Here is a 13453-nt window from a genome sequence, read left to right on the forward strand (position 1 = left end):
TCGTTGTCGACTCTCCTTTCTCTCTGCATGCTTGTTTAAGTCTCTTGTAATCTCCATTGCCGCATCCCTGTCTCTTCTGTGCGTTGGAGTGGATTGCTCGTGTTTAGAGTTGTGTATGTGGGTTTATGTTTTCAGAAACATGTAGCTATGAAGTCTTTGACATCTGCATCTCATGTCCTCATCTGTCTCCTTGCTGGAATTGTTTTGTATCGTGGACATAAGTGGAAATCATTTGCGCATGTTCCGAGTTCAGTTTTTTTGTGTCTGTACATGTCGATGCAGACTGGACAGAACGTATGTATATGCTGTAGACAATATTTGACAACCCCGACTTCTGCCTCAGTGCAGAAGGCCCAGCAGAGCGGCCAGCCAGCATCCCAGCGCTGAACCTTTGACCCACAGGAACAGTTCGTACATGCCGATCCGCCACAGGCCGAGCGACTCGGCCAGCGCGATCTGAAGACGCCTCGTCCCGGAGCGAGCCTTGCTCCTCTTGTGCCTGTCAAGAAGAGCAGAGGAGGAGGAGGAGGGTGTCATTTCACAAGTCAAGTTTTCTTTCATTTGCTTTTGAAGTTCTCTCACAACCCGAATCTACATTTGATAATTCTGCCTTATTGCTAAAAGGAGAGGTGGGATCTCGAGTCAGGCTCAAGTCACAGTTTTAATTGCTTGAGACTTGACTTGATGCACGAAGAGAAGACTTGAGACTTGACTTGACTTGGGTTCTAGTGACTTGGGACTTGACTTTGACTTGTACTTTGATGACTTGAAAAGATTTCTAAAGTATTAACAAAAGATCTTGTGTTTGTGTAAATGACTTTGATTGAAAGTGATGAGATTTGTTCCAGCAGACGACTGAATTTAAATTCTGTTTTCTGAATTTGTATGGAATGATTGAATTTATTGAAGTTGAAACTGATTATAGAAATCAAACTCATGATGCTCTTACCAAGTTTTTATCCTATTAAAACCATATTGCATTGAAAAGTCCTAGATATTTAGTTTTCTTTAAGATATTAAATTGATACTGGACTCTTGATTTGTTCTGACTTGACTTGCTGTTCTACATTTAGACTTGAGACTTGACATTAATGATATGGACTTGACTTGGTAATCTACATTTAGACTTGAGACTTGACTTGAGAATTGTGCCTCAAGACCTGAGACTGACCTGGGACTGGAGCAAAGTTAAATTGGTCACACCTCTGACTAAAAGTAATCATATTCATCTATGGAACTAAGTAATGTGGCAAGAAATAAGGCAATAAGGCATCGATTTGAAAAAAAAAATCAACCAGTTTTTCCCAATTCTCGAAAGGCTGATTTTCTGGCGCTAAGAGGTTTTTGCAAGGCACTGATGAAATACCAAGCCCTAACCATGCAAAAACAAGGCAGCAATAAACATATCGTCCACCATGAATAATGTAATCCCCCTCTGGGCCAATCAGTACCTAATATGTTACCTTGTTTTGACCTGTAGGCTAACTGTAGCACCCCCTGGAGGCCACTCAGTGTAATTTTGAAAATGATGAAACACAGTGGTGAGATACATCGCTCGTTTTGTGCAAATCCGATCAACAGCAACCTGAACAAAGGGAGACCGCTGAATTTTTGTGAATATGTTCTCAATCAAGAGCTAGGAGAACCTGGATCTACTTTTCCTTGTGTGTAGATGTGGTCAAAAAGGATTTCCAAATGAAAGTAAGAAAATGGTCCAACAAGTCTCAAGGGAGGCCAATTTTGGCTGCTGACGGTTCAGGAAAACACCAAGTATCCGTTCTAAAGTGAAAAATGGTGAGAGGAGCTCTAAGTACAGAAGACTGGAGGGGTGTGTGTGTGTGTGTGTGTGTGTGTGTGTGGTGGGGGGGTTAGGAGGCTCCCCCGGTGCTCAGGTATTACATTACTAGCTGTGACACCAGAGTTGGTTAATATTTTATAAGGTCTGCTTACTCAGACAAGCTCTACCACTGTCATACAGCACAAACCATCCACTCTGCCAAGGAGTAGGTACTCTGTGTGTGTGTGTGTGTGTGTGTGTGTGTGTGTGTGTGTGTGTGTGTGTGTGTGAGCCGAGTCCTGTCCTCCTGCCATCAGCAGAGAGCTGAAGTGACAGCCCAGATCCCTCCTCTCCCAACCAATTACACAGCAGAGGGAGCCAGCTGCTCACACACACACACACACACACACACACACACACACACACACACACACAGTACCTACTCCTTGGCAGAGTGGATGGTTTGTGCTGTGTGACAGTGGTAGAGCTTGTCTGAGTTTAATTACATCCCAGAACATTTTGCCCAGACCACTGTATTATACAATAATACAATAGTCTGGACATTGGATTATTGTATGAAATATGTTACAATGTCTTCAGAAAGTATTCAACCCTCTTGATTCCTTTTTTTTTTCACATTTTGTAGTGTAACAGCTTGAATTTACAATGTTTTAGTGGGATATGTTGTTTATAACCTACACAAAATAACTCATAATGACAAAGTGATGATTTTATGATTTTAGAAATGGAAATGCATTGAAAATGAAATGCAGAAATATCTTATCTTAAATAGGTATGAACCCCTCTGAGTCAATACTTTGTAGAAGCACCTTTAGCAGCAATGACAGCTTCCAGTCTTCTTGGATACGTCTGGACATGATTTAAAACAAAACACACAACAAAACTCCTTCAGACTTCCCACTGGTCCTGGAATTTCCGGAATATAATGGAATTTTTAGGGGTGCGTTTTAGACAGGGAAAGTCAGGGGAATTATCTGGGGAAATAAGGGAATATCAGAGAACTTAACAGGAATATACCAGAATGTTTTTACATCAGGGCCACAGTGGGAACCCTGATTCTGGTTTTAAAAAAAATATATATATATATATACAGTACTGTGCAAAAGTCTTAGGCATATGTCAAAGAAATCCATAAAGCGAAGAACTAAACTAACTAACAAAACTAATGAAATGAAAAGTTTCTGAATATCAAAAATTTACAATAATCAGCAGTCTACTGACACACTAATGCAGAAAACAAACATCTAAGACTTCTAAGAAATTTCTATAAAAAATCTAGGGTGCCTAAGACTTTTGCACAGTATTGTATCTTTAAATTAATTTTGAATTCAGACTGCAGCACCATAAAATACAGAAAAATTCAAAGGGGTTGAACAGTTTTTTTCCACAACTTCTAGTCAAACCTGCCAGCTAGTTATCAAGTCGACCAGTGAATCAGTCTGCCAGCCGGCTAGTCAGTCAGTTATCCAAAACTTATCCGGCCAGTTTGCCAGCTCATCCATTCATGTATCATTTGGCCGGCCGGTCATCTATCCACTCGGGCCAGCCAGCCTATCTGTGTCTCTGTGATTTTATCCGCCCATCCGTGCCTCAGGATTATTCAGGGCTGAGGCCATCATAGAGTTGTTCATTAGAATGGCCGGTCTCAAATCAATATGGCCGGTACACTGCTGGCTGGCCGGCTGGCTGGCTGGGCTGTGGAAAGCACAATATAATCAGTGCCTTCACTCAGGCCAATATACTGCGAGAGAAAGAGACAGAGCGAAGAAAAAGAGGAGTGTGTGTGGGGGGGGGGGGGACAATGAGAGGTAGGCGGGAGAGAGGGAGAGAGGGAGAGATGGAAGTGGAGAGGGGGTGGGGTGGGGTGGGGGGAGCTGCTGGTGGAGAAAAATGTAGATATGAAGCCTGAGTGAAAATAATGATTGCTGACTGCCCTCAAAGTGATATAAATGTGTTTGTATCCCCAGTCTGTTAGCACCACTAGAGTGGAGGTATAGATAGTGAATACTGTGTGTGTGTGTGTGTGTGTGTGTGAGGCCTAATAAGAAATAGTTGGTCCTCAAGGGACTATTTGACGGGTAAGGTTTAGGTATAAAGGATAACACTGGTGTAGTTTTCGTTTTTTTTCCTTTCGCCATTAATGCCCATGCCCAAGTCTAAACCCACCCATGTATTTGTCAGAAGCCACAGTCAGAAGCTGCTACTGTCTGTTCTACTGCAGGTTTGCCCGACCTCCTTGCCTGGTGTCCAGCCCCCATGAATCGCAGTCTTAAGCACGTTTTGAATTTGCATAAAGGCAATCAACAGTAATAACAATAAAAGTATGGTTCATATGGTTCTGGATCACCGAATCATGACTGATTCGGTGACGTAATTTCTGGTACATCGACCATCCAATCAGGTGTCCAATCACATCCACAAACAAGGAAAAGTAGATCCGGGTGATATCATTTCATTCTTTGTCCAAGATCATTCTCGTTGGGAAATATTTTTTTCTGTTCCCAGTTAAAAAGCTGTGTAAAAACGCCTGAACACTTCTGTTCTAATAGCAGATACTCTAGTGGTCGGCTGGGCCTGAACGTCTAGTGTTGTACATGCTGAAAAATGAAAAAATGTTCTACTAAAGTCGGGCTTTGAAAAAGGGCAAAGAGTGCAAGGATTTTTGACCTGGCCACGGCGCGTATGCAGCAACGGGACATGTTGATGAAAGAGGAGGAGGCGGCCCTGGTCTGTAAGGTGGTCTCGATGCCCCTCAGCAGGTCGTTGGTTTTCAGCAGTAGCAGCATCTGCCGGGGCACGCGGTTCAACAGCTCATTGATCTGGGGCAGGTAAAGGCCGGCGTTGGTCCGGATCTCAACGTCCTGCCAAGGGATAAAGACAAATCAACAGTAATAACAATAAAAGTAATAGTTAGTTAGTATTTTTATTTCTGTCATGCCAAACATCTGGCCCATCCCACATAGGATTAAAGGACACCACCACTTTACAAAACATACATCTTCTGGTGATCAAGGTTATTATAGTTTTGCATTTTTCATTAGGTTTTATTTTTTTCAAAACAAAAAGTCAAAACGAAATAAAAATAAAAACGAATGAAAAATGCAAAACTATAATAACCTTGGTGCACGCACGAACCACACACACACACAGTTTGTCCATAGATACATTCTCTAAATCCCAGTGGAAAGTGTGTTTGCAGACAAGGGTTTGTGAAACAGAGCGATACAGTGAGTGAGAGAGAGGGACAGAGAGAGAGAGAGAGAGAGAGAGAGAGATCACAGAGAGATTTCTGCTGACTCACTTGTTTCAGTGCCACACTGCTCACTTCACTACAACTCCAGGGAAATCCTGTTTACACTGCTAGCCTATATTACATCCTATTGATGTTTATACCATTCCACAATCCAGTCCCCCTCTTTTTTTTTTTTTACTATAGCATTAGTGATGTGGGAAAAAAAGCCTGATCCAAGATTATATCACAACGCTATATTAAATGAAACAGTGTGAGAACCACAGGTGGACAATCTTACTAGATGGGAATCAATCACCTTCAATGTTCTCATAACTTTTTCAATTTTTTTATGAAAATGAGTGAATATTTAAACCATAATTAGAAAAACCTTTGATAGTTTGTAAAATTTGTATCTAATAAAAATAAATAAATGTTAATAAAATAAATAAATAAATGTGCAGGGGCAGTTTAGGTACAGTATATCTGTAGTAACTACAACTAGAATAACAACATATATACAAATAGATATACTGTAGATATCGGCAGTTATATATCATCAATCTGAGCTGTTCAATGCATTCCAGGAGTTATTTTGCGAAGAAGTGTTGTAATTAACTTTTTGTTGTACCCACTTTCCCTCAACCTGCCTCGTGATTTCCTACATTTCCCAGAATGCCTTTTGATATGCCCCAGTGAACTTGCCTGGACATTGGTTTTACGTGCAGGTGGAGAGAGCAATACGGATAGCAATACGGATAGCAATAGCATTAGCAACAGCACGAATGTGAGGTTTTTTGGTGGCAATAACTGTTGAAACTCAATGGTATCACTCAATAAAGCTTGGGATTTCCTCAAACTTATGATCCAAAAATAATTATTTGTATAAAAATAAAATAATTTGTTTTTGATTTGACTTCTTTTGCATGTGCTATTTTGTAAATAGGCAATGAGTAAGATTTTTTACTTATTAGCACTTTTACTTAGCCTACTTATTTTTACTTACATACAGCACTTCTACCAAATAGCACAAAATGACAGAATATCTATTGGATTTCATGGGTTTGAATCCAGCACATGACCAATGTTACGTCATCCAATTCTCGGTTTCTCTTCTCTTTGTATACTGAATAAAGCATGAAGGAATAGCATGAAAACGTATAGAACCATGTTAATCCTCAGCTCTGATGAAATGCGACAAACGCATGGTGAAAAAAAAAAAAACGTTTCAAGGAATAAAATTAATGTAACAGAGTTTAGCACCAGAGGGCTGGATCATCGGTGGGAACACTCTGTTCTGAGAAAATGGATATGGTCATTAGGGCTGTGCAAAAAAATCGATACAGCCGAGTATTGCAATATTTTTTTCCATGATACTGTATCGATTTTCCAGCCCCTCGTATCGATACATTAAAAAAAATTATTCATGTTTTAAACGGATTTAAAATGTCCTTAAATTTCCCTCAAATCCCTTTGAATTAAATAGTTTTGACTCAATTTGTCTGCTGAGTTATCAATATAATGTGATGTACATATTAGACTACCCAGGTGGTAGACAGCAAGTTGTATTTTCAGCTCTATTTTTAAATTTTCAGTAAATTATGTAGAGTATTGCAATGTATCGCAATATGTATCGTATCGCAATGTATCGTGATACAATCGTATCGTGACCCATGTATCGTGATACGTATCGTATCGTGAGGTCCTTGCCAATACCCAGCCTTACTGGTCATTAGTACAAAGGGATGCAGGATACAGGTCCAGTATATAAGTAGGCAAGAAGGTAAAATGGCCAGCAAGATTTCCACTATGGAGGAATAAGCACATTTATAGTAATAAGCTGCAAGGGGCAAGCAGTTCGCACAACTGATTCAATACGATATGAAAAAAGATTAAAGTGATAAACATTTTCATCTAAATCAATGTCCATTTTGCACAATAGTGATTCGTTTTTGTTTTTGTTTTGTTTTTTAGTTTCTTTGCACATTTTTTTAAAAGAAAAATCAGACAGAAAAAAAGTAAATAGAAATGAAGTTATATGTGCAGGTGAGGTAGAAACCCACTATGGGCTTATCTAAAAACCTCACCTAAAAGGCAGAAAAAAAAAAAAAATATATATATATATATATAAATAAAATAGAAAAATAACGATACAAAATAAAATATCAATTAACATGCTTATCTTTTACATGCCTAATCACGTTGTAAAAATCAAAATAATATAGGCTGCGATAAATAACGGCAAAAAAGGTTAAAAACAAAAATCAAGATTAATGTTAAGATGTCAAGATTAATTAGTGTAGAATACTGAATAGTGACAGGTTTTTGAACAATCCTGCCCCTCCACCCCTCCCATCCAATAAAACTGCCTTTCTCTCCCTGACTGATATTCCATTGGTTTAGACTTTTGAATGATACCCTCACTGCGTTATGCCCCGCCTCAAAAATGTAGGTTTTACATGTTCTGTCTGAGTTTTCTTCTACAAGGAGCTGCCATGTTGGTTTTGGAGTTTTTCCGCGTCTGCACCCTCCCCCCCCTCACTCAGCCGATCAGCCGGCCAATCAGAACAGCGCCTCATTATCATGGCATCCCCGCCCACTCAGAACGGCGCATAGTTAATGAGGGGAGAAACAGAGAGGATGGAGAGGCCCCATAGAGCCAGAATTCATAACTTTATTTTAAAGACCACTGAGAAATGTTTTAAACAGCTAAAAATAGCATAACAGGGGGTATTTAAGGATGAGTATTCAAGATAGCCCATATTTCTACTTCATTCAAACTCAGAAAACCCCCCCCGCTAATATCTTTCTTTCCGCTCCTTTCTCAAACAACCGCCTTTTCAATAAGTTTCAACACAGGGCAGGGGAAGTGGGGAGAACACGGTGGAAAGTGCCACAGAGCTGCGCCGGGCCTGTTTGCTTATCCGATAAAACCCTCCCAAATCCCCCCCCCCCCCCTCCTAAAATTTGAGGAGAAGGACGGAGGGATTAGCAGCCAAATTAAGTGGATTCATCTCAGGCCACAGACACACGAGCGTGACTTGCCGAGTAAAAAAAAAAAAAAGAAGAAGAAGAAGAATAAATCCAGATTAAGGAATTTTCTAGAAAGTGAAAACTTTTCAAGGAAGAGGCCATGGGACAGTCTGGGCTTTTGTGGAGGGGTGATGTGTGAATATCAAATCCAACCAATTTCTATTTCATATAGTTTCAATTTCAGATTCATTTATAAGTGTAATATAATCTATAACACTCATCCAATAATGACACAATTTTCCCTAAGGGAACTTTTAAGTTTTGTCTTAGAGATCTTAAGATAAGTATTAGGTCAAACGACATTCCATAACAAGTTTTATGTTTATGTCAGCAATAATTTTGTCAAAGTAGGGGCCAGTGTTTTTATACTCATGATGGATATTCAATTTAATAAACAACTTCAATATGTATTATATATCAAGTGCTGGATGTACTGGAATTTTGCTCTTGCTAAAAACATCATCTCAAGCGAAGTTGACGCCTTCACAGCCGTTGCAATAATTTTATATCATGCGCAAAAGTGGGATGATCTCAGAGTGTTTGATATTAAAATGACTGTGATTTATTTCAAAATTACAAAGTTTGTGAATATGCCTCTTGATGCCCTCAGCTGTGCCGTGGGAAAAAGGGCAATACTCTTCAATAAGTTGCGTAAGTCTGAACGGTTTTCTTTTTGATATGAGAATAAGGAAGATCACCAAGATGTAAGAATAGATCAGATATCTTACTTTGAGATTCTCTGTGAAAACCAGGCCCAGTGTTCAAAATATCATATTCTACATGCAGAAATCATATGATGTATTTTAAGTCGTATCACCTCGGCAGAATTAGAGTGAGGACAAGGCAGTTGACTAATCTAGTGGGTTGTACAGCACAGGCACATGCATTACATTGCTCATTAGGCGGCCGGGGCTATGACCTGGCAGCCTATTGTCCATGTAGGCATTTTTTTCCCCCTATTCTTCTTCTTTCTTTTTTTCCTCTGACTAAAACTGCCTCTCCAAGTTCCCATTGTAACTTAGCTCCGACTTATTTACAGGGTTCCTACACATTTTCAATGAAAAAATTCCATACTTTTTCCAGACCTTGATTTGTTTTGAAGATTTTGTCTGGTGTTCAATATGATTTACGCAGATAGACATCTTGCCAACTAGGTCATATCACTGTATATATGAAGACTGTTCTTCACAGAGACAAATATCAGAATATGTGAGATGATTGGCAGGGTTCCTACACGGTTTCCATTTTAAAATTCCATATTTTTCCCAGACCCTATGTTCTCGACTGGATTTGATTTTGGTGGGTATTTGATATAATGCATGCTGACAGCGGCTGGGTAATAAGAGCGTCCCTCTATCTGAACATTATTCTTCACATCAACAAAAACTGTGGACTCAAAGTGGCTCTACAACAACATAAAAGCTAGAATGATGTGTGTATCGGACCTGAACCGCAACATTTTCCATACTTTTCCAGACACTATTCAAGACCTGGAAATGATCAAATTCATTTTGAATACTTTCCCAGACTTTCCAGACCTGCGCAGGAACCCTGTATTCAAACCTGCTTTGTGGAACCGAACGCCTTGAAAATAAGCCTGACTTACCGAAATAAGCCCGACTTAACTGGTAATCTTGTGTTGTGGAAAACCCCCGGGAGCTGTCTTATCAACCTCAGCTTAATCAGCACAGTTCCCTACAAAGACATAGCACTATGAGCAATGATATCTGCTGCCTCCCCATAAACCACACTCCCCTGACAAGCACACACACACACCGTAGCTCCATAGCGTTCAATTTATTAGACAAGCAATCTCCTCATTGGTTAATTTATATGCTTATTAACTTTCCATTGGTGGATTTACGGAACACATCAGGGCCAAAGTACGCATTCAAATGCCTGCTGTGCGATGTTTGTTAGGAAATGTGTGTGTGTGTGTCTATTTGTAAGTAAGATCTATGGCTTGTGGCAGTGCTAATTATTCCTGTGTGTGGCATGAGAGAGCAAAAGAGAAAGGGTGTGTGTGTGTGTGTGTGTGTGTGTGTGTGTGTGTGCAGGTGCTCGTCTATGTCCTCAGTCCTCAGATTTATTATTTCAGCTACACCGTTATTCTCCTTCGGCTGTGACCGTAGAGCGGATCTAGCGATATCGCCACACGGGGCTCCTGCTCCTAATATTTACCGAAAAGCGAGTGCGAGGAGGGACGGCAGGGATGAAGAGGGGAAGAAGGGAGGACGAATGCAGGGGATGAATTAAGTAGTAAGGGAGGGATGGAGGGGATTAAACAAGAATGGGATTAAGTTTTTGCCCCTCGGCGGAGGACCTGACAACGAGGACAACCGCAAATGACAGAATCACAGAAATTATGAAGGGGATGAAAAAAAAAAGTGAAGATGGAGGGACGGGGGGGTTTCGCCGCCATGGCAACGGCGACATTCCCCTTTGATGTCATCGGCGACTGCTTGTCTCTTCATCTCGACCCCGGCGTCCCGCTCTACTCCACTTCAAAGGCCTCTCCCCCCCCCCCCGCCGCTGCAGGTAAACAGGGCTAAATTGCACTATTAGCTGTGGGAGGAAGTGGACTACACTGCTTAAAGCTTACAGCCACATCATTTGGCTGCCTTTAGATAGAAAAGGGGACAATCAGCATGTGCACAATCTGCCTGAGTGCAGGGAAATTATGAGGCCGGACTGTCGCACAATGGAATTAAAAGATAAGTGGAAACTTGGGAATTTGGAGAAATGCCTTTTTATGTAGGCCCGGAAAAAACCCCTGAATAGAAGCGCAATCAGACATGGCGGTTTTATATTTCACTGTCAAATAAAGCTCAATGTGGTCTCATATCTTCTTTACATACCCATTAAGACTTGCTGCATTGTACACTCTTTTATCATCAACGGCAGACTTTCCTCATCCAGATTTTCCCTTGCCGGTCCGACGAATCAAACCGGCAACATTCTGGTCACGCTTGGTCATACCTGCCAACATTCCTGATTTTCGGGAGTCTCCCTATTTTTAACCCTTTCTCCCGCTGTGCTCCCCGATTGGTAATTTCTCCCGTTAATCTCCCGATTTCATAGTGATACAAATCAAATCAAACTTGTAGATGTACTAGCTATTTACTAGCTATTTTGTATAAACCGAGTGACATAATCTAGAAATAAGAAGAAGAAATAATAGAAATAATACTGACTGAATGCTTTCTTATCTGGTATAGAAACAGATTTTAGTTAGCCTACTGGAAAATGGAAATGGAAACTACCATGGTAAACAAACAAACTACTTTGGCAGGGTCCTATTTGATATTTTAAGTGGGTTTTTTTTACATTTCATACTGCATTTCATTCTGTTATTTCTAGATTGGATTAGGCAAGGCAAGGCAAGGCAGCTTTATTTGTATAGCACATTTCATACACTGGGGCAATTCAAAGTGCTTTACAGGGTGATAAAAATACAGTAAAGGTAATTTACATAGCCTAGGCCATTAATCTCTGTGAGAGGTCACAAATGCAAGTATATTGTACAATAATGTACAATAAATGTACAAAACGCACCAGACAATAGACAATGTATATCCATTAGTAAGAAAATCTCCCTCTTTTTCACAGCCTAATGTTGGCAGGTATGCGCTTGGTTCTTCTTCATTATCATTATTATTATCATTATTAGTATTAGTAACAGTAGCAGTAGTAGTAGTAGTAGTAGTAATAGTAGTAGTAGCAGTAGTAGTAGTGGCAGTAGTAGTAGTGGCAGTAGTAGTAGTAGTAATAGTAGTAGTAGTAGTAGTAGTAATAGTAGTAGTAGTAGTAATAGTAGTAGTAGTAATAGTAGTAGTAGTAGCAGTAGTAGTAGTAGTAGCAGTAGCAGCAGCAGTAGTAGCAGTAGTAGTAGTAGTAATGATTATCAGCAATGTCATAATCTGACATTGCTCATATGCTGATATTCAATATTGGGAAATTTGACAATTTTCATGCCAAAAATATCCCAAATTCTATACTTTCAATCCCATGTCCTAAAAATTTGGAATTGAACAAGGCCCTTGTAGATTCTATTTGCCCATGCTATAGGAAAAGACGTCCACAAATGAACCACCTTCTAATCCAGTGGTTCTCAACGTGCGGTCCGGGGACCACCAGGGGTCCTTGAGGGGGTTTCAGGGGGTCCCCAGCAAATTGATGAATTGTTAAACTTCACAAGTAGAGAATTTATAAGAACGACTGTTTTGATCATAGTTTCTCTGTTATCTCTCTACCTACAATACAGATATGTCATGGGATTCTGGACAAAATCATATCTAACAATAAATATATTCTCAGATTTGGTATCAGGTTTCAGAAAGCCAATTTTACGACTTTTTAGTGCTATTTAGGCTTTTCAGCGCTACCTGGAATTGAATCGGAGACCAATTTACCCACCAAAATAAAGAAGCAACACCAGCCTATTTCTGATTCAACACAGCTGATGAAAGCTGTGAAACTAAATGAGCAGAATAAGAAAAAAAAAGGACAACAGGAAAGTAACTGCTAAGGGACATTAAGTCCAGCCGTGTTTAGTGAAACAGATACCATACCTGCTCAGGGTGTTGTGATGTGCATACTCTACCTAGTTGAGATGGAGAGAATTTCCCAGGGTGTCCGTGTGTGTGTGTGTGTGTGTGTGTGTGTGTGTGTGTGTGTGTGTGTGTGTACGTGTGTGTGTGCGTGACAGCAGTATTGTCAGAGCTGTCAGTCCAGATAAACAGGGAAGTGACAAACACAGCGAGAGACAGACAGCAAGTCAACATCCTGACGCTGATAAACAGACTGTCCTCCCCCCAAAAAACCACCCCATAGGTTGTTTGTACAAGCAGCTTATTACGACCTATAGTTACGTTTTAAAGTTAAGTGACCTCTGGTGGTCGTGTAAATAACGACAATGCGTCCACGTCACGTGACACGTGTCAAGTTTCTCTGTCAACATTGAAGCAGCACGGTGGAAAGTCAGGGTGTTGTGGTCGGGGATGGTGGATGGGCGTTTGCCTTCGATGTCGGTGACCGGGGTTCCATTCCCAGAGTTCCCAAAGGACATACAGCCGTGAGTCACATTTAAATTTTTTTTCATCTAACCATGACCAAACCATTTTCCTAACCTTAACCAAGTTGTTTTAGTTGCCTAACCATAACCATAACCCAAGTTGTTTTATTTTTACTTTACCATAACCTTAACCCTAACCTTAACCAAACTTGTTTGACTTGCCTAAATGGAACCAAAGTGGTTTTAATTGCCTAAATTTACCCATTAACCAACCTTTGGGACGTAATTCAATTTGTGGCGGAGCAACGTTTTCAAATTCGTCGAGGTCGTGTTCATTTCACGTATTTTTGTGAGATCATGTTGGAAACGCTTGTTGCCA

At 40.3% G+C, this 13453-nt stretch overlaps 1 protein-coding gene across 1 annotated transcript in view; it reads right to left on the reverse strand.

Moving 5' to 3' along the window:
- Window positions 1–289: 289 nt before the first annotated feature.
- adck1 (aarF domain containing kinase 1) overlaps window positions 290–13453 on the reverse strand; it is a 54551-nt gene continuing 41387 nt past the window's right edge. The window contains exons 4-5 of the mRNA XM_071530046.1: window positions 4466–4659; window positions 290–499 (exon numbers count right to left, since the gene is read on the reverse strand). Of these exons, the coding sequence (XP_071386147.1) occupies window positions 340–499; window positions 4466–4659 (354 nt within the window). The 3' untranslated portion in view covers window positions 290–339. The remainder of the gene's footprint in view (window positions 500–4465; window positions 4660–13453) is intronic.

This window comes from Centroberyx affinis, unplaced genomic scaffold (genome assembly GCF_046629955.1).
Source record: "Centroberyx affinis isolate AG114_WGS23_722 - 3 ecotype Tasmania unplaced genomic scaffold, CSIRO-AGI_Caff_v1 ptg001869l_1, whole genome shotgun sequence".
Lineage (NCBI taxonomy): Eukaryota > Metazoa > Chordata > Actinopteri > Beryciformes > Berycidae > Centroberyx > Centroberyx affinis.